The 22,900-nt window shown below is 35.8% G+C and overlaps 1 protein-coding gene across 5 annotated transcripts in view; it reads left to right on the top strand.

Annotated features, from left to right (window-relative positions):
• LOC150108537 (uncharacterized) overlaps window positions 1–22,900 on the top strand; it is a 284,792-nt gene that overhangs the window by 46,706 nt on the left and 215,186 nt on the right. For 4 of the 5 annotated variants that reach the window (XM_090415967.1, XM_090415966.1, XM_090415970.1 and 1 more), the window contains exons 2-4: window positions 2,232–2,379; window positions 9,874–10,006; window positions 13,091–13,347. In XM_090415967.1, coding sequence (XP_090272093.1) covers window positions 9,910–10,006; window positions 13,091–13,347 — 354 coding nt within the window. In that variant the 5' untranslated portion in view covers window positions 2,232–2,379; window positions 9,874–9,909. Of the gene's footprint in view, window positions 1–1,844; window positions 1,986–2,231; window positions 2,380–9,873; window positions 10,007–13,090; window positions 13,348–22,900 lie in introns of all 5 variants that reach the window. The other variant, XM_090415968.1, reaches the window with a different exon arrangement.

Below are 22,900 nucleotides of genomic sequence, written 5' to 3'. Positions count from 1 at the left end.
AAAGCCAGTTAGTTACATGGGACCAAATTTTGTCTTCAGTGTATTGTCAAGACAACTTAATATGACTGAGCTGTCTTGACAACACACTGAAAATATTGGAATATTTCCCGGCGCCGCGGCGGACAGTTTGGGAACCACTCTATTAATCTATAGCAGTGAAGACATTTTTAAATATATATATTTCACTTTGGTTCAAAAAATTAATTCGTTCCTTTTTTTTAAAATTAATTTCAATGAAATGATTTTTTGAACAGAACTCATTTCCCCAATGGTAGATTTCAAAATAAGTTTGAAATAGAAATTTTTTAAAACAAAGAGTTTATTGCTACAGAAAAATACTTCTTTGAGTTTTGGTAATAGTTTCGCTCATCATAGTCCATATGTGACTGGCTACCGTCGCAACAAGGAAGTTAAAAGACAAAATAGAAGTGAATTATTTAAACCTGAAAGGGGCAAATGCTAGAGGACTAAATAGCCAGGACACAACCGAAAGACCAGATTTTGTCTTTCATTATATGAAACTAGAGACAGAACAACAGCAATTACTCAATGGATTATCACGTGTTGAACAGACTACACCTTCTCTCAAGAAAAGACAAGGGAACGTTTGCGTTGGCAAAGGTACTGGATTGTTCGACAATAGAAAGTAGCTACCATTAGACGCGTGATGTTGGACTGCGATAAACAGTAATTAAAGTAATGGATTCGCTCTTTAAAAGCATGTTTCTACTTAATTTGCGAAGGAATTCATCTGTATGAAAACTCCATTTGTGAGGTGAAAATCCCCATGAGTTTGCGCCTCGCTGGAAAGACAAGAGATTAGATAAAATTGTTTAGTACTTTTTCTTCTAACGATATACCGCAAGAAATCTGCAGTAAATGAGAATAATGTAGTTCGTTGCATTCTCATTATATATTGTATGGTTCTTCAACTGGAAATCACACAAGCAATTTAGCAGCTATTTAATAATATAGTGTACTCTTTTTTGGAATTCTTTTGGATCACACTTATATAAACTCCTACTCATCCAGCAAAATCCCGTATATCATATTAAACATCTCAACGCAGCTTCATAGAACCGCTTTCCGTTGCTGTTGTTGAACATATCTATGATACTAGTATTGGCATTTATATCCAAGATGAGATATTGGTGAGAAATTACTACTTCCTAGCCGATGACCATTGCAGGCTATCATCATTCCCGAAATGTTCGAGGTCTGGAGATCTGTATGTTTTAAAAACATACAGATCTACAGATCTTAAAACATCTCTTAATGCTGTTTTAAGAGATGAAAAACCCGAATTTCTAAGAGAAAAAAGCTCTCCACCTCCGTATGAGCCCGGCTAATTCATCTTTTTAATTAACTGAGACTCTTTCTGATATATTATTATATTATTAAAGAAGAATGGACGCAAAAATCAATCGATAAGGGCAATATATAATGAAAAATATAATAATAATAAAAACTTGTAACGATATTTCAGTCTGAAAATTAATAGACGGCCGAAATAAGGATTTAGTTACTCTTATTTAACTATTCAACACACACACACACACACACACACACACACACACACACACACACACACAGAATATTGTTTACATTTTCAATTTGTTATATAAATGAGTACCTCCCACAATAAGTCTCTGGAATCCACGAAGGTCCTGAATGAGTGAATTATATTAGTGCAGTGTGAAATATATTAGTGCCTTCCTCGATATATTTTGGGACTCCATGGAGGTGCTGTATAATAATAATAATAATAATAATAATAATAATAAATGTGTAAGTAAAATTTGATATGCAATCAAATTATTATTATTATTATTTAACACCTCCAGGGAGTCCAAAGACTCATCGAGGGAGAGTGTGCCAACAGCATCGAACGATTGGACCCCTTCCAACCGTGCTCAAACTTACTTAACTGAGCCATTAGTAGCAGAGGCTCTACCAATCGACCAACCTTTGCCGGCAATGAACAGGTAACTGTTTTTTTCATAAAGACTTCATATATAGGACAAAAAGTATTTTTCCATATACATCTTGATTTTCTCCATTGCTCAAAATATACTTCATATTGTTCATATTGGCTAGTTAAAAAATAAAAATATAGTATTTTACTTGCACTAATATACATTAAGGAACCTATTTTTGAAATGGCAAAGATTTTATTTTTGGTTGTTTCCCACATGTTCCATTTTTTTTTTTTTTTTTTTAAACCAACGAAGGTGCCTGTGGGCCCTGCGGAAATGACGTTTGCTTCCATTGCGCACTGCCCGAAGAACTACTGTTATAGGTTAGATTCTAGTTGCCGACTAGAGAAACCTTTCAAGGACTTTCTTCAGCGGTTCCCAAGTTAGTCGATCGTTGGCAGAGGTAAGTAGGATTTTTGCTCCTGTAATTTTGTTTTTAATCTCGCTGTTCAAAGTAAAATCGATTGTAAAACACTCACTATTTCATATATGACATGTACTTGTTAGAATTTAGAGATAGAGATACTTGTATTCTCATGTGAAAGTCTTCATCAATTAGATATCCTTGAGAGCTGTCAGTGATGGCCCAAGGATGGAGACTGGCTACTATGATCTTCAAAAAGTTAATTAGGACTATAAAGATACATCACCTACTCCATATGGAAATATAGTGCATTGGGAGTTTTCTTATTTCATTTCTATAATTTAGGTAATTAAATCTATTTAAATATAGTGTTTAACATACGGGAGATGAGAAAGATATAGAATGGAAACTAACAAATTTTAACAGGAGGAATTAAAACAGGTTTGCAAACCCATTTCTGGTCCAAAAGCATACTAGATTAAAAATTTATCATTGCTGACCAAATCTGTTTATTGTTATATTTGAGTATCAGATTCTCCAAAGTAGGATGGAAAAAAAATTACCAGTTTTCGAAATAAGATTTATTATTATTATTATTATTATTATTACACAGCACCTCCATGAAGTCGCAAGATATATCGAGGGAGACACTAATATATTTCACACTGCTGCCGCTCCATACTACTCTACCTCGCAGTTGTATTTTTATCTATTAATTGCATGTGTTTCGTGGTCAGTTTGTCTCATCCATCATCATCATCATCAGTATCAATTTCCTGATATGTATCCTCAAAGGGTATTCAGGCTACTATAACAGCGTTATATTTAAGTTTAAATTATTATTAATCTCTTATCACCAATTTCCCACACATTCTTGAATGCTAACAATGTCAAGTTCCTTCCTAATATCTCCATTTTTAATATGGTTCTGCCATTAATGCCATCTATTTACTTCTCTAATTTTTCTTAGAACCTTCATATCTTTGGTCTCAAGTCTTGGTCAAGTTCTTTATTTCGAACCCAATTCTCAGGTCCATAACTTAAAACTAGTTTGAGCACTGTTTTGTATTCTACTAGTTTAGTGTTTGGTTGATTTCTCTCTTATTCAATATAAATTTATTCAACTGGCTTTCCACCATATCAGCTTTACAATTTTCTATTTCCAAAATTTAATTTGCCATCTTCACTAAAAACTGTGCGCAAATAAATGAAATATTTAATCTATTCTATAGATGCTCCATTTAGAACGCAACTGAAGTTTTCTGTTCCTCCCATTTTCATAGTTTTGGTCTTTTTATTGCTGATTTTCACGCCAAATTTGTTATTACAGCTGTTATTCAATTTAGTTAGAGAATTCTGGAGACTTGCATCTGATGTGTTTAGGAGTACATCATCTGCATAAAACAAAGCGTTAAGTTTGATCTCCAATACTAATCGCACTTTTAATGCCATTTTTTTCATGATGTAATCCATATAGATAATCAATAACAGTGGAGATAATGTGCATCCTTATCTTACCCCTCTGATTTTACGCCAAATCATTTTCCTGTATTTTGTCAATTCTAATTGCTGACTTACATCTTAAACACACACACACATACACACACACACTGTATTGTTTACCACTTTTGTGCAAGGACACATCTCTAACTTCTGGAAGGTGATAAAACTGCCACCCCCCATAGGATTCAGCGGAAAGTCCGTTATAAGCATTCTTCGTGTACTGGACAAAATTGAAACTCTGGTCAGGTTTTCTAATCGAAGGACATCGTCATTACGGACTGCGATTGGGAGACTCATAGAGAAAATAACAACCGCATATAGCTGTCTCAATCGAAAAACTAGTATAAAAATAACGACCCTATAAGAGAATATATACATAATTACAAAAAGAAATGGAGATTGGATGCTATTAGGATGAACGAGGGAAGAGTCCCATGTGAGATACTGAAACTTAAACCAGAAAGCGGAGGGGGGTTATTGATAAACACATGAAAGGAATAATTACAGAACTAAATATTTTAGTTCTGACAGAACAGCACTAAAATATCTTACTGCTGTTCTGTCAGCCTCTGTCTGTACATTTTCGATCAGCAATTTTGATTTGAGCAATAATTAGTAATTCATTCATGATAAACCGGTAAACAAATTGTGAGGTAACCGGCAGAATAGTAAATTCTCTGTCATAATGAAAATAATCGGCATTATCTCCAGGTCTTTATGTACATGAACTACCTTAGATTGGTTTTCGTAAACACGATAAGCTGGTCAGTCTTATTATCTAAATAGAGTATATATTTCTCTGTGAAAAATTCGTGTATTCTCTTGTCCATTTACCTTGGTGCAGGATGAAAAACCGGAGTTTCGGAAGTAGCAGGGATATAGATGAATGAGAGACTAAGTAACTCGCCTTCAAATTTGAAAAGCCCTGATAAAGGCGTGTCCTAGACGGGAGATTCTAACCCATGTTTTTACCAACAAAAGGCTTCTCGAAACCGGCCGAGCTAACTAGGCTCTCGAATTGTATATTAGAGTACTCAAATGTAATGGCCTTCTTATCGTATTTTTCAAATACCAGAACAGACCAATCACATAAAAATAAATAAATAAATAAATAAATAAAAACTATGTTCTCTTGCTTCCCTCCTCTTTTTTAAACCATAAAATGCCATTTCGATTATCAGGGGGAAAAAAATATGAAAAAAAAAAAAAAACCTCTTAAATGAATTTACTTAATTGAGAATAATCAAACGTATGCAAATAGGATCCTAGAAATTTCTTGTATTGGATTTATTCAAATTCAGTTCAAACTATTAAAAACTGTGAGGTCGAAACGTAGCACAAACATTATATTATTTGCAAAAATGTTTCAAGTAGTTCAATGTTGATATTTTTATATATTTTTTCCCTATGAAAATACTTTGTAAAATATTTCAGAATCATTGTAATAATCAAAGCGAGAAAACGTGCTTAGACATATAGATGTCTATTCATGCACCTCACATTTTGCTATTTAGGTAACGCTTACGTAACTAAGGAACCATTTGTAGCATGTCTGTGTAGTGTATTAATCATTTATTTAGTGCGTGTGGAGTGTTTATGTACTTTATCTAATATCAAAGTACGTATTGTTAATTTTGTTTAAATAAGCTTCTTCTTCTGAGAATTGTATCGTATAATGCAATAATTAAGTTTGAAGATAATTGTTAATAAGAGTTAATGAAATAATAATAATAATAAATAGCACTCTTTTCCTAGGTTGTTTGCAATCTAATTAGGCCTAATTTAGTGCATTTGCATGTCAGATTACGATAAATTTTGGTTGCTTTCTCAATGATTTTGAGTTGCTGTTGCGCATTTTTCATTTCCACCACGTTACTAAAGTATCTATTTTTATATTCGCAAATGGGTATATTTATATAAACAACGGAGAATGAATGAATGTCTAAAAGAGCTTGTACAGTGGGACGTGGAAGCTTGGAAAGCTGTGCTATGGAGCATTGAATCACGCTACACCCTCTACCAAGCAGATGGACTGGTGTGGCAGATGCCCGGTAAAAGTCTCTTACCAGTGTGCGTAACTCCAACTGTGAAATTCGAAAGTGGGGGTTTGATGGTATGGTCCTGATTTTCGTGGTTTTTTCTCGGATCTCTGTTTGTCGTGCCACGAACATTGAATTCCGAGAGGTATCTGAACATTCTGGGAAATGCAATGCTTCCTACTTTGTAGCGTTTCTACGGAACGATTACTCTTTCTGCATGACAACGCACTGTGTCATGAAGCAGCTGCTGTAACTAAGTGGTTTGTGGACATGAATGTTACCACACTTGACTAGCCTCTACAGATCCCTGGTCTCAATTCTATGGAACATGTGTGGGATGAACTGGAGCGCCGGTGAAGGCAACGGACATCTGTTCCACAATAGTCCAGCACATCATATGCTTATAGGAAGAATGCTACAAAATTCCCATTGATCGCTATCGTACGCTTGTAGAAAATATGGTCCGTAGGATTGCTGCAATCATCGCAGCAAAAGGAGGGCCTATATCTTATTAAGGTGGGTGCGCTATGACTGTTTGTTCCTCACATTATGGTGTCTGCTGATTTCTTTCCAAGCACTATAATAAACTGAAACAGGAAATCATATAATTTACTCTGTGTCGCTGTGAACTATAATTGGAAACTCTTACTGTGATTGTTATTACTAATAATAATACATAAATTGTTCTAGTATATGAATTGGAATCTGAAGTATGTGTGAGAAATTGTAGCTTTATTTCCTTAATTGTATATTATATTTTTATTATTTGTTTTAAAGAATCCATTAATAATATGTGTGGAAATGTTATTTCTGATGTTAGATATGCCTAATATAATGGCTTAAAACAGTGAGAGTAGGAGCCACATTTCAAAATACACCATGGTCCGAAGTCTTCTTAACACAACCGTGGCCTTGTGCTGCACCTAGTTCCTGAAATATGCAGCCCTGTTTTATTTTTATTTTATATGTACCCCACCCATCAAAGTTATAAACATATCGTTTAACAACCGTGGATGAGGTAAGAATTGGATATTCTGGTTTCGCAGTTCCAGTGACCAAGCGTGCTGTTTTTATTTATTATTATTATTATTATTATTATTATTATTATTATTATTATTATTATTAATTTAGTTATTTCATCCTTCAATAAACAGTGTGGGGATTATATGCTGGGCGATGAAATTCAGCTATCACCTAAAAAGATTCACATTCCTGTAGGATTCGAATCCACAGTTGGAAAGTGGAGCCTATTCATTCAGCCAACCAGATCGATCTGCAGAGTTTAGGTGGGTTATGTGTCATCACTTTCTAACGCCGTGTTAGAATCCGAGCGTTGTGGAAGTTTGGAAGGGATTTAGATAGCACATTATTATCATCGTCCGGTGGAGAACAAAGTACTCGACTTAATGGAGGCCTGAAGTGTCTTAGAAAAGTAATGTATGTATTTGGTCTTTAGAGCCTAAAGCTTTAGAACAGCGATTATTATCTCACCTTAGTCTCATTCTGTTGTTAAAGTAATAAAAGCTTCCAGTTTTTCATCGATGGATTAAAAAAAATTAATAAAATAAAAACACTTCCGATTCACTGACGTATTCCAGTTCATTCGGTTGCCTGATCTGAACCATTGAAACATTTATCGGATAATGAAGAGCCTTGAAATACATTAATCCATTTACTTCCACCAGCCTCACAATTGATAAACGTTATCTTATCTGTTATAGATTCGAGTCTAGTCACCAATTAGAGGATTTTTTTTTTTTTCACCCATTTACTAGTTAGTTGATATGATCATCTCTGGCACAAGGCAAGTGGATTTTTTTCCCCCTCCTAAGATATTTATAATTTAATTCTAAGTTTGCTCCAGTGCATGTAATGCATATTTTACAAAAAAGTATCCTAGTCATTGGTAGAGCCTCTGCTACTAATGGCTCAGCAAAAAGTTAACCAAGTTTGAGTGCGGTTGTTGGAAGGGGATCAATCGATGCTGTTGGCACACTCTCCCTCGGTGAGTCTTTGGACTCCCTGGAGGTGTCACATAATAATAATAATAATAATAATAATAATAATAATAATAATAATAATAATAAACTCGGGTTTTTAATCTCGCAACTCAGAAGAATCGACAGTATCTCACAGGATTTCAGGCGGTAAAGAAATGCATCAGTTAGGTTTTAGGAATACTAGATGCCAGTTCTTTGAGGTATTATCTTCCCAAAGTCTTCAAATCATTCGTAGATATGCTACAGGCGTCGACTAAGGATGGAAATCAGCTTCTAGCGATTTCTAAAATATAAAGCTGAGTTCCGCATATTCACAAGGCTACACGAGCAGCTTCAGAAATATCTTGCATCGTTTTAGGTGTCTTTTTTTTTTTTTTTCAAAAAGTAAGATCTTAATGAAACTTGATATTGGTTTTTTTTTTTTTTTTTTTTTTAAACTGAAAGTTAGTGAGTGATCTCGTTTTGGTGTAAGAATACACCATTTTAGTGGCAAAATTTGGCGAAACGATTCGAAAACTTATAAAATTATATATTTCATATATTATATTATATTATATTATATTATATTATATTATATTATATTATATTATATTATATTATATTATTATCTATTATATATACCTTTATAATTATATATTATATTTAAGCGTTCATATATTTCAAACGAACGCTTCCGACTTAGCACATAGCATCTCTACTCTCTCCAATAAAGCAGCCTAATTTCGAATCCAGCTGCGACATGAATGTCTGTGAGTCTTTTATTTATTATTATTATTATTATGTGACACCTCCAGGGAGTTTAAAGACTCATCGAGGGGGGGGGGTTGCCAACAGCATCGAACGATCGAACCCTTCCAACTACTAATCGCGCTCAAACTTGCTTAACTTTTTGCGAGCCATTAGTAGCAGAGGCTCTACCAATCGACCAACCGAGTCTTTTAGAAGAGCAGATAATTTTCGTCACCCAGCTAGAGATCACTATTCTCCCTACTGGAAGCATGAATGGGCTTTAGAAAGTACCGTACACATTTGAGCTCTAGAATTTTTGTACTATCTGTTAGCCTACCAAGGAACGATAGATTTACAACCCTTCGTGCGCTGGCTTATAGTGCCGTAACGAGGACGTGGCGAAAGAGGCGCTCGCCACGGGCGCAACTAGGTTTGGGGCGCAAAACGTAAAAAATGTATAAAATAAATAAATAGATATAAAAGTCCGCTATTTTATATTGTATTTTCAAATTTCGGCAATACACCGCTTTAGACACACAAATTCTGCAACACTGCAACTCATTTTGAAGGGGTTAATAGTAAGTATTTAACATTTAGTAAAATTTAACTTGTTATATTTAAATTTTTCAAAATTTTTGTCGTTTTTGGGTTGCGGGGTGCAATTTAAACCCTTGCCACGGGCGCTTCATACCCTCGTTACTGATTAAACTGGCAAAAAAAAATAAATAAATAAAAACATTTTTACAACACGTATACCAACCATTATGGAAATAATCCTTGACAATAATATAATAAGTTTTACAATGATAAAAACGTATAGCGACATCATTCGTTATCACAGTAGCTAAACATGAAGCCGTTTTTGTGTACTTTGCATCTAATATATTCGTTTCTCAACCCTAAAGCATGTAATAACTCAAATTTAGGTGTCGGATTTTATTGGAATTTAGTATTGAGAATATCCTATGTTTTAATGTTGCAAATTGTCTCTTTTTTATTGGCTTTATTTTACAAAATGCTATGCTTCATTTTTTGTCGTTTCTTCTTCTTATTATTATTTTTTATAATTATTATTATAATTATAAAAAATAATTATAATAATAATTATAAAAAATTTTCTCTGGATGGTCTCTTGATTCTAAAAAAAAAAATAAAATAAAATGAAAAGTGACTAATTGAAATATATTAAACCTAAATTGCATAAGTACTCATTTTATAAATAAATACAAAAATTTTATAAATAAAATGCTTTATTATTGCAGTGAAATGAGAAGATAAGTTTTGTCAGGCTTGCAGTAATGAAGCCTAGAATTGATCCACCAGGAGTTGAAAGTGAGACTTTAGAGACAGTTGTAGAGGAGGAAAACTTAACAATGAAAACAGAAAAGTCAAAAGGTATTGGACTTCTTGATCTCAACCTGGATAGTTTATATTTAAGATAATTTATATTTATGTGCAGTGATCTGAATTCATTCAAAACAACAGATAACTAATTCAAGGTGTGAATTTCTCATCTGCTAGATACTAGATCAGACAAAACTCGATAACAACTACTTAAAAATAAAACTTCTTTAATTAGCAAATAATCTTAAGTTTTAATAATGGCAAACCGTGAGCAGACAGAAATAAAAAATTAATAATGGAAAAACTCACATAAAAAGATTATTTAATCCTATAATTTTTGCCTGTGTCACTGGCATCTCTAGATTGCACCTGGGGGGGGGGGGGGATCTGGATTGGGTTATTACAGGGACACTGATAAACTAATCTGGCATGCATGCTCATGAAATACCTAAAATTTTTGACACTTCACATAATTTAAAACATTGCCTCAGATCACTGTCAAGTAAAGTGAAATAACTTTCATTTCATAAGCAGATGCAGTGTTACTTCCATTATTTGCAAAGGGTAAGTCATATTTTAAGAATTTACTTCATTTTATGATAAGGTAATAAATGTGTTACATAAGGGAGAATTATATACAGTGATAAAAAAATGTATTTGATAGATTACAACACGATAAATTGGAGTACAAGCTGCAGAGGATGGGATGGATAGTATATTGGTATATGATAGATTGGAGATTGACTCTCTCTTTGAGCAAAACCAGCAAGTTGTGTATGATGGAGCAGTGTCTCAAAAGAGGAGAGTAACCAGTGGCATGCCCCAGGGTTATGTTCTTGACCCCCTGCTGTTTAACTTGTTTGTGAAAGATATGCTATGTGGATTGATTGGGATCTCCAGTTGTTTGCTGATGATGCAGAGTTGGGAAGAATTATAAGTAGCACTTTATCTATCTATTCATTGGCCATCAACAGATGCTTGGTAATGTGCCACACCAGTCCTTGCCATGTGGTCCTGTTGTATGCTTTCCTGGAGGCTTCAACTCTCTGAAGATCAGCCACTCCAGACACACTATCCATCCATTTCATTGACGATCTACCCCTTCCTTTTTTTCCAGGAACTTAACCTTCTATTACTGTTCTGAGAAGTCCTCCTTCCATCCTTTCATTGTGTCCAAAGCATTTCAACTTTCTTCTGTCAACTTAAATTTCTGCTGATCCTTTCTAGTACCCATCCATTTGTCTGCCTTTTAGTATATGATATCCTCAACAGCCTTCCCTAACATCACATCTCAAAAGCAGTTATCCTTTTCCTATCAGACCTTCTTTAGGATCCATAAGTTACTGTTGGAAAAAACAGCTGAATCCAAAATTCTCAACTTTGTATATAATTTGTATATTAACCAAATATATGATTTCTTGGCATCTTTAATTTATAGTATAACCAAGTTGAAAAACTTTCAACAACAACTGTAGCCATTGTTCACACAATACTCACAATGAGTATTGACTCCATGTGGATGCCCAAGAAAAAGTAATAATAATAATAATCAAAAGAAGAATAACTGCACTGTTGAAGTGAACACTAACATGTAAGAAAAGGGAAATTATTCTTCTATTTTATTTTATTTTTATATATTTGTATCATGTACAATACATAGTGTTATTCATAGCACTATTGAGAAAGAGAACACGTAAAGAAAGGCTTAGGTATTGTGCATTATTCATAATAATGCTTAACAGTAAGTTAAACCAACACCAAGAAGAAAAAATACATTTACTAAACTAACTAATATTTCTGGTTTTCTACCCAGCATCATCAGAGCAATAACTGTAACAGGCACACAGCACTGAACTAAGTAATTGTAGAAACAATTTAAATTATAACTGACACCTAATGTTCTTACATGGTGCCCTCTATGGATCAAATAACTACAAAGTTAATTTAAAGAAATCCAGCTATTAGGTCTTAAAAGGATAGTCTCCCAGATCTTTGGTAAATTAATGCAACCTTGAGGTTGGAAGAGTGCTTCTAGCTGATGCAGATGGAGAAAAAGTCTATATTACATAGAATTTGTTATTACAGATATGAGAGGATATTCTTAGAAGCATCAGCTATGAAGCACTCTCCCACTATCAACAAGTATGTTGCATTAATTTATCAAAAATCTGGGAGACTATCATTTTAAGACCTAATAGCTGGACTTTTCTAAATTAACTTTGTAGTTATTTGACCCATAGAGGGCACCATGTAATTACATTAGGTATCAGTTACAATTTAAATTGTTTCGTCAATTACTTAGTTTAGTGTTGTGTGCCTGTTACAGTTATCATTGTGCTCTGACGATGATGGGTAGAAAACCAGCAAAATGTTAGTGAGTTTAATAAACGTATTTTTTCCCCCTCTTGGTTTCAGTTTTACTGTTAAGCATTATTATTATGGAGAACAAGAACAAGAACATATAAAATGTTGTACCTTCCTATAAGAGACTGGCCAACTCACCTTTTAAAGTCATTTGAAAATGCTCTTTTATTCTGATATTATTTATTTTTTCTTTTCAGGCCTGTGTGGAGTCACTAGACTCCTGTTGGATAGGAATGTTCCTTATGTGAGATGTGACAATTTAACTGAGTTCATTTCCATAAAGGATGTATGCTATGTCACACATGTAGTGTTTCTTTGTAGGTTTCATGTTAAAGTTGACGTTAATCATGTACTGTATTTAGTATTTAAAAATTTCACTTAACAACAACAATAACTATTATTCTATAAACATTCATTTAAGAAACAATCGATTATAATGAGTTATACCATAACTACTTGAATGGAAAAACAGAATGGAGAATGTAAAAGAAAAAAAAACAGCATTCATAACTCTATTTAGTGTGTGTGTGTGTGCGCACACACATTTTATAAATTCTATAAACATTCATTTAAGAAACAATTGATTATAATGAGTTATACCATAACTACTTGAATGGAAAAACAGAATGGAGAATGTAAAAGAAAAAAAAAACAGCATTCATAACTCTATTTAGTGTGTGTGTGTGTGTGTGTGTGTGTGTGCGTGCGCGCACACACACACACACACGTGCCAGTGTATTATTGTTATTAACCAGAATTATGCATTTACAGATGGTCATACTTTAAAGAAAGAAGTTCCTTTAAATTCTGAAAACCTTAATTCCAAGGAAGACATAGGTTTAGAAAAAGAAAAGTGTCACTGTTGTCCATATGGATACCATATAGATACAGATTTTGTCAACTACTGCAGTTCATTGTGTAGTAGTGATTTAAAACAAGAACAGTGCAATGAAAGCCCTACCAAATCTAGTTGTAAAAGAACACCATCTGGTCAGTTACCAAGCAGGATGATGCCCCATAGATCACAAGTAAGGCTGATTTTATAGTGCTTGGCACACTTAGTTATTTAATTGGAACAAAATGTTATTTTTATTTCCAGTGTCATTATAATAATGCAACATATGTGAAAATACCCTTATGAATATCAAATTCAAAATCTTAAAGGATTATTAAAAAAAGGCTAATAAAAATCTTAAACTTACACTATACCTCTCATATTTCAGGGGATGAAGGGGGTATTGCAGTTTTATGTATACTAATGCCAGAAGTATTCAAAATAAAGTTGGGTTGATGAGTTTTTGGCATTGGTTAGCACAACTTATCCAAACGTTATAGGCATTAGTGGGACGTAGCTAACTGAGGATGATATGCTCATAGGAATAGAATACAAGGGATATAGTGTTTTCAGAGAGGAAGAAGGAACAGGAAGCATGGAGGGGACTGCTAATGATAAGAGAATTATTATTATTATTATTATTATTATTACCCAAGACCCCCATGGAATCAAAGACTCATCTAGGAGGGCCTTTTATTATACACTGAGCATACACAGTATGCTCATCATACCGTGCTTTAAACACTCAAAATCTCTGCAGACACCACACTCTCAGGCAAGGCATTCCATTTCACAACTTTGCATGAAAAAAACCCGCTTCTCACTCCCCTACTCACACCCTCTTTATACAGTTTACAGGAATGACCTCTGGTTCTCCCCTGATCTCCCTATTTTCTGTAGAACCTCTCCAGCATTGATCCTATAACAACCCCCTTACTAACTTGTAGGTCTCTATCATAGCTCCCCCTCTTCCTCCTGTCCACCAGACACTGCAAGTAGCATCGTCTCAGTCTTTCCTCATACTTGACATTCCAGAAGTTAGAAACTACCTTAGTCAGTCGCCTGTGGATCCTTTCCAACATCTCTTCATCCTTCTGAAAACCGGGTGACCAAATCTGGGCACAATAGTCCATAAAGAATAGAAGTACATCATGGGGACAGGGATTCAGAGAGAAGTTCACTTGAAGCTATCTGATGTGAGATAGAGGCCAACAGGAATAAATATGTAATTAGTTGCCTCTGTAATCCAGGAGTTATAAGGGAATGTAGATAATGTACTCAAAAATTAGCATGATGAGTACAGGTTGAGTAATTATTATGAGAATTTCAACTATGGGGACATAGATTGGGAGATGGAATGGTCACAGGCAGGGAATGTAATGGAATTTATACAACTGCTAAGAGATAATTACCTGAGGCAACATGTAATGATGGGACATGAGGTTCAAGAGTGCTGGATCTGACCATTGCATCAGAGAACTTAACCCTAACCAATCTAGCTATGAGGGTGGGCTGAAAAGTTCTCGGCCTAACAATGAAAAAACGAATTTAGAATTACAAAATTATTTTTATTTTTCAACATAATCTACCTTATTATGTTGAGAAGTGTGCCCATAAACTTTTATGAACTTCAAAGGAATTTCTTTTGGTGTTAAATCTTTTACGAAAAATTTTATAACCGCATGATACTCAATTTTATCCACTTCAAGGGATACAAACAACACCTTTGCTTCAGACAGCTGTTTAAAACATACTTGATAGAATGACTTGCAATTTCACATGGATGCTTATGACAGATATACCAACTTAGAAAAATAAATCTTGCCGATAGTGTTGCCATCTGTGGTCAAGGCTGAGAACTTTTCAGACCACCCTCATATGCTGCCTTTGCTTGGAGAAAGTGATCATGTAGTCTTGACCTGGAAGATTGCCAGACATGCACAGAATTACAAAGCAGGTGATTATGACAAGCTGAGGATCAGCTTTTAGCAGAGCCATGGCATAAGAATTTGGAGAGGAGAGATGTTAGTGGTGCATGGGGAGGTGATCAAGGGATGTTTGAAGAAAACGGTATCTAAATGTATGCCTAGAGTCTGAAGGATAAATCAGGAAGGAGTTAGATGGATGAATAGCTTCATTAAGTGGGAGTAAAATATGAAGAAAGAATCTATACATAAGTTATATACAGTAAATACAGTCAGATATTCCTCCAGTATCTTTAGCAATCAACTGCTCTTTCCGTGCAGGATATATGTATTCTAATTTGTTGTAAATAATGTTGTACCACTTACTTACTACTCTATCACTTGTGTTTGGATATGAAATAAATAAGTAAATTAAGCAGGAGTTTCACACAAAGAAAATGTCATGTAGTGATTATAAAGAAAAAGGTGATCAGCATGCCCACGAGCAGTATAAGGTGCAGGCAAGAAGTGTAACTGGTATGGTAAAGTTAATGCTAATTACGAGAGAAAGCTGAGGCCTAAAGAATTCTTTTGCTATGTGGCAAGTAAAAGGAGCAATGACTATGGAAGGATGACTTTTAAAAGTGCTGATGGTAGGGAAATAACAGAGCCAAACAAAACAGTGGAATTATTGAGTGAGCATTTTGCAGTGCTCACTCAAAAACTCAAAAATGGCATTGCAATGTCAAAGGCGGTGACATTGCAATGCCAGATGTGACACTGAATGATAGGAGAACAGAGGTTGAAGAAATAGAGGTATTTAAAATATTCCAGAACCTCAATCAACCTGTGTATATTATGAGAATGTGTAAGAGAATTATCAGCTCCTCTTGCCAAGCTTTAATTTAAGCTTTTTTTACTGGAAAAGTGACAATAGAGTGGAAAGAGGGCAAAATATTTGCATAATGGATACTCCATAGAAGAAGAAGTAGCAAATTATAGGCTAATTAGCATCTCAGGAGTGGTAATTAAAGTATTAGAGAAATTGGTGAAAGACAGAGTTCAGAATAGGGTGGATAGGAATATTATCATTATTATTATGTGACACCTCTAGGGAGTCACTCTTTGAGGAAGGACACCTACTCTACAACTTTCTGTCTCCATCACTCAATCCACCAACTACAACAAACTGCAACTACCTTCATCATTTACACCAATGCCATCTACTGCTGACCACCACCACTAGTATTTTCACAGACAATCATGAACATCCATGCCCACGGTGGGATTTGAACCCGCAGCCTTTTGGCTGGAGAGCGAATATTCTAACCACTTGGCCAACCAGGCCAGCTGGCCAAGTTACTCTACTGTATATATATTACTCTATAAAGGACAACATGGTTTTGTGAAGGGCAAGTCTTGTCATAGTAATTTGCTTACTTTTATAATCAGGTGACAGTGGAGTTTGATAAGGGAAGTGGCCACTCAGTGATATTGCTAGACTTTTGCAAAAGCATTGGACAATATTTCACTTTGAATTCTTTGCATAAATTGGAGCAAATGGAGATGGATATGAATCTGGTGATTTGGATTATATGGTGGCTGATGGTCAGATATCAAAGAATGGTTTGTGGGGGAGTTGAGTCCAGGAGAGGGCAAGTGACCAGTGGTGTACCACAGGGGCTCAGTATTTCATCCTCTGTTTTGCTTAATTTGTATATCATATGAAATATGAAATGATTTAACAGGAAATATTCAGTTATTGTCTAATGACTAACCTGAGAAGAGCAATAATAAATGAAGGTGATGCAGTGATCCTGCAGGAAGACTTAAACAGGTAGCACTATGGGCAAAGGTAAAAAAAGTCCATCAGTTTAATGTGGCCAAGTGTAAGGTTTCACTTTGAGAAAAGATCAGAAGCTGTGTACTATATTGATGGAACTGAACTGTAGTAAATTGATGAGGCCAGGGACTTGCATGAGGTTGTGGATGGGGATTTGATGTTTAGAGGGTATATTGTGAAGGTAATCAAAACAGTACATCAGATTATGTTGTATACACTAACAAGCAGGAATAGAGAGATTATTGTTCCCCTATATAAGACTTTAATAACGCCACATCTGGACTATTTTGCACTTATTTGGATTCTTCAGGGATGAAGAAGTTGTCGAGAGGATCCAGAGGCAAAGATTGTGGCAGCTTTGTGGAATGAGAAGAGGTTGATGATCTGTAGACTTCAAAAATTAGTTGATAGGCAAAAAAGAGGAGTCATGATAGAAACATTTAAATCATTAAAAGGTTTTATAGGATTGACACTGAGGACTTTTTTCAGTACATGGCAAGAAGTGGGTGAACAAGAGGTCACCAGTGGAAGTTGTATATGTTTAGCAAGGGTATTGGGACTAGATTTTTTGTTTGGAGGGTGGTGAATGAGTGGAATGTGTTGGCAGAGTTGTGCGTGCTTTATCATTGAATGAGTCTAAGGAGAGGTATGATAGATATTGTGTGAATGATGGCTAGTGTGTGAATAATGGATCTCCCATGATGAGTCTTCTGGCTCCATGGAGATACCTGTATAATAATAACAATAATAATAATTTTTGCTTTAAACTTATTTTATTGTAATTCAGTGATTTCCAAACTCTAAATAATAGCACTTCCCTTTTTTTTTTTTCTTAGTCATTACATTTCTGGATTGAGACTGGATGAATGGGCGAGTAAGCATGGCTACCAGTTCATTGTACTAAAATGTAAGGTTTTAAAATTTGGGAAGCAAAGATAGGATACAGAATATAAGATTGGTAGGGATATCTTAGAGGAGGTGGAGGAGATGAAACATCTGGAGTTGATGTTGGATAAAGACCTGAAATTTCAGGTGCATTTTGCTAAAATTGTCAAGTCAGCATTGATTATTATAGAAATTAGATTATAATTATAATTTCTATAATCTAATTATAGATTATATAGACTGCATATGGATTATTGTGCACAGATTTGGTCACCTGATTTTTAAAAGGATGAAGATATGTTGGAGATGGTTTTGGGGTCTCTGGAATGTTGAGTATGAGGGCAAATTGAGAGAATGCAAATTGCATAGCCTAGTGGATAGAAGAAGGAGGGGGTGGCATGATCATATAAGTTGGTGAAGGGTAATTACCAGCTAATGTGTATGAGATTTTTCATAAAATGGTTGGAGAAAGGAGAACAAGAGACTATTCTTGGAAGCTTTATAAAGGAGGGTGTGAACAAAGGGGTGAAGAGTAGGTTTTTTACTTGGAGAGTGGTGGGTGATTTGAAATGCATTGCTTAAAAGTGTAATGAGTGCAGAGATAGTGAATGTACTTAAGTCATTGTATGATGAGCTATATGTGTAAAAGTGGGGGCCTTCCATAATGAGTCTCTTGACTCAATAGAGGTCTGATGATGATGATAATAATATTAGAAGTGTATCTTCATAGCATTGGAAGACTCATTGTAGGAAACCCATTATTCACATATTAATCATTATTCACACAATGTGTCATACTTTCATGAACTAGTTCACTGACAAAGCACTCACAACCATTTCTGGCAACCTACTCCCCACATTCACCACCCTTTATGCAAAAAATCTATTCCTAACACCCTTTGTTAAGCACACTCATATATAATTTTCAAGGGTGACCATTGTTCTTTCTCTTCCTACTATTACAGCATAAAGCAAGCATTGTCACACCTGAAGTCTGATAAAACCTCTTTAATAATAACTTATATGATTCTGTCATGTCATCTCTTTTTCTCCTGTCTTTTTCACAACTTCAACTTCATGGTTGAAGTTGTGGAGAGGATTTTCAGATGTGGCCTTATTAAAGCCATATAAAGGGGAATAATAATCTCCCTATCTATGCTGTTAGTGTGTTCTTCAGCAACCACATAATCTGATGTGCTGTTTAGGCCACCTTTGCAACATCCTCTAAACTTTAACTCTCTGTCTCTGTCTAATAGTATTCTTGTCTATGAATAGTGTTTCCTTGGCTCATATGCCTGCATGAGGATGAAGAGCTTAAATTTCTAGGAGGAAAATCCTGATATTTCCATATTATTATTATTATTATTACCCAAGACCCCATGGAGTCAAAGACTCATCCGGGAGGTATACTTTTATCATACACACAGCTCATCATACTGCACCTTAAACACACTCAAATTCTCTGCATACACCACACTCTCAGGCAAGGCATTCCAATCATTCACAGCTCTGCATGAAAAAAACCTGCCTCTCTCTCTCTCCATTACTCACACCCTCATTATACAGTTTCCAAGAATGACCTCTGGTTTTCCCCTGATCTCCCACTATTTTCTGTAGAACCTCCCCAGCATCGATCCACCCTTACTAACTTGTAGGTCTCTATCATATCTCTCCCGCTTCCTCATGTCCACCGGTCTCTGCAAATTACATCTTCTCAATCTTTCCTCACACTCAACATTCCAGAGGTTAGAAACCACCTTAGTCAGTTGCCTCTGGACCCTTTTCCAACATCCTTCTGTAAACCAGGTGACCAAATCTGAGCCCAATAGTCCATGTGTGGCCTAATCAAAGCCTTTGATTAGGCTTTGATACAATGGAACAAGAATTTCCCTACTTCCACAAGTCAGTGTCCTCCACATCATTCCCAGAAGCCTTTGTGTTGTCTTCACAATTTTGGCTATGTGTCCCCTAAATTTCAGATCCTTATCCACTATCACCCCCATATCTCTTATTTCCTCCACCTTCGACAATATATCCTCACCAAGCATAAATTCAGCATCCCATCTTCGTTTTCCAAATTTTAAAACCTTATATTTTGCAACATTGAACTCACATCCCCATTCATTTGCCCAATCACTCAATTTATTCATGTCTTCTGGTAAGGCCTCAACATCTTCTCTACTCTTCATGGTTTATCCCAACTTTGCATCATCTGCAAACAACTGAATATCTCCATCCAAATCTTCACCAATATCATTAATATACAAGTTAAACAGTAATTGCCCTAAAACAGATCCCTGAAGCACACCACTAGTGACTTTCCTTTTCGTGGATATCACTCCCCCATACACAACTTGTTGATACCTATCAGATAGCCAGTCTCCAATCCAATGCACCAATCTAATATCCAACCCCATCTGCTCTAGTTTGACTCTCAACTTATCATGCGGTAATCTATCAAAAGCCTTTGCGAAATCTAAGTATATTACTGTGTACCCTTCTCCTCTGTCCAAGGAAGCAGTCACCTTATTGTAATAAGTAAGTAGATTACTAAAATATGACCTCCCTTTAGCAAATCCATGCTGTCCATCAAAGGTAATACCATTGTTGTCAACCCAATTCTGGATCCTGGTTCTCACAAGCTTTTCCAACAACTTAACCACAACACCTGACAACCTGACACATAGATAGGCCTATAGTTTGATGCTCAAGTTCTATCACTTCCTTAATGAATTGGCATAATCTTGCCCTCCTTCAACTCCTTAGGAACTTGACCGAGTGCCAATTAACATATTAAAAAAATATGTTAATTGGCACCCTTTTTCTTTGACATATTAAAAAAATATGTCAAAGCCGGTGTCAACTTCCTGGCACATTCCTTCAGAATATGTGGTGATATATTATCAAGTCCCACAGTCTTATTTACATCTAGTTTGCTCAACTCCCCATACACCTCTTGCTCACTTACAGTCAGTCTCTCCTCCTCATAATCAATTGCTCTCAATCTCTCCATGAAGTCACATCCACAAGATTGAAAGACACGAACTGCTCATTAAGTATCTCCGCCACACCTTCTGCAACAGCTGTCTCTCCAATCACTGTCATCCTTCCATAATCATTCTTTCTTTTGCTGGCTACATATCGAAAGAACTCCTTAGGATTCTTTTTGGCTTCATTAGCTAACTGCTGTTCATACCTCTCTGTAGCTGCCCTCAGCAACCAAGTCACCTGCCTTTCCTGGTTTTTGTAGTCCTCATGGAATTGATTATTTCCACTTCTCTTATGCTGCCTCCATAATGCCCTTTTTCTCTGTATTGCATGCTTAATCTCTTTATTCATCCATTTCACGCCTATTTTATTTAACCTTCTCACCCTCGGAATACATTTAGACATTGCATCTACTAGACAGATTTGGAAATCCCCCAAGCTGCATTGATCTCTTTTCCAACCAACTCCTCATTCCATGCTACACCCACAAGCTGTCTCCTTAGCTCTTAATAATCACCCCCTCCCTTGTAGTTCCACATATACCCTTTTCTTACAGAGGTCCTCACACTGCTTTGCAACCACCCAGGTAATCACCTCATGGTCACTCTCACCAATTGGGGATGATTTGACACCTCATTTATAATTACATCCTTTGATGAGATGATCAAATCCAAGACCCTCAATCCTCGTTTACCTTTGTTACATACTGTCTGAGATAGTTATCCCTCAAAAACTCAAGAAACTCATTTTCTTTACTTCCAGTTGTTGTCTCATCATTCCAGTCTATATTGCATAATTAAAATTGCTCATAATGATCACTCTTTTCTTATTTGCTTGGCTAATTTGATTATGCATTTCAGCATTATACAGACTGCCGTCCACATTACCTGGTCTATAAAACATCCAACCAAGTATTTCATTCTATTCACCTCTGTCTCATACTATACTGCCTCAAAACCACTGGAACTATTTCCCTCTTTTATCTCTACTTTGTATGGACATAATTCTTTCTCTATCAACAATAACACTCCCCCTCCCTTTTTACCCCTTCTATCCTCACAAAACACATCATACCCTTCAATCTCTATTTCTGTCAGGATGTCGTCCTCATCTAACCATGTCTCACTTATTCCTACAATTTTTGGGTGAACAGACTCAATTAGTGCAACCATTTCATATGCCTTATTTCTTACACTTCTAGCATTTGTATACAAACACAACAGCTCATTCCTGGATCTACAGCTAATTCCACTGATACCACTCATTCGATGTGATCTCTCCTTGCTCGACTGGAGCCATTTCCCTTTTTGCTTATTCATTTTAGAACCCTTTTCAATTCAAACTGTTTCCTATCGATCTCAGGTCATCCCATTCCTTTCATGTCTGCATTCATCTTTACCACGCTGTCTACCCTCTGTCCACCCTGATTTCCTTGTTCCTCTTGCACACACACACACACACACACACACACACACACACACACACACACACACACGCACACACACACACACACACACACACATTCTCTCATTTTCCATACTCATGCCACTCACTTACTCATTCATAACCACTTCTTCAGTCTCTCCTGTCTTACTCTCCTGCTCTTCCACATCACTACCTACAAGATCTAATTCATTCTCTGTACTCACTTCTCTATCTTCCAGCAGCAGTCTCTCCAAGCGACTCACACCATAACCACTCAAATGCAGTCCATCTCTCTCTCTCTCTCTCTTATATAGTTCACTTTGTCCTTCAAACTCATTCCACACATTAACAAACTGTACTCCCCTCTCCTCACACATTTCCGCCAACATATCCTTCATAATCCTTGCTCTCTGCCTCATCTCACCACAGTCATACCTAGACAACACGCTTACTACCCTTCCTATCACACTATTCTTTTTTATCCATCTAAGCAGCTTCCTGATATCAATTGTGATGCTCTTTGTCCTCTGTCAAGTCATTCGTACCTATTAACACCAACTCCTTTGCTTGCTCTCTCCTCATATCCTATGTCTCGATCACTCTACTCAGTTTTCTGCCTGGAAAACATACCTTGTGCATCCTCTCATCCAGCACACTTTTAATAATGGAGTTGCCATACAACGCTACTTGCTCGTCTTTCA

Source organism: Typopeltis vanoorti, chromosome 3, assembly GCF_054136105.1.
Source record: "Typopeltis vanoorti isolate ZY-2024b chromosome 3, IOZ_Tvanoo_1.0, whole genome shotgun sequence".
NCBI classification, from domain to species: Eukaryota; Metazoa; Arthropoda; class Arachnida; order Uropygi; family Thelyphonidae; genus Typopeltis; species Typopeltis vanoorti.
Note: the sequence above shows the minus strand (reverse complement) of the source record. Positions and strands in the feature narration are given on the sequence as shown.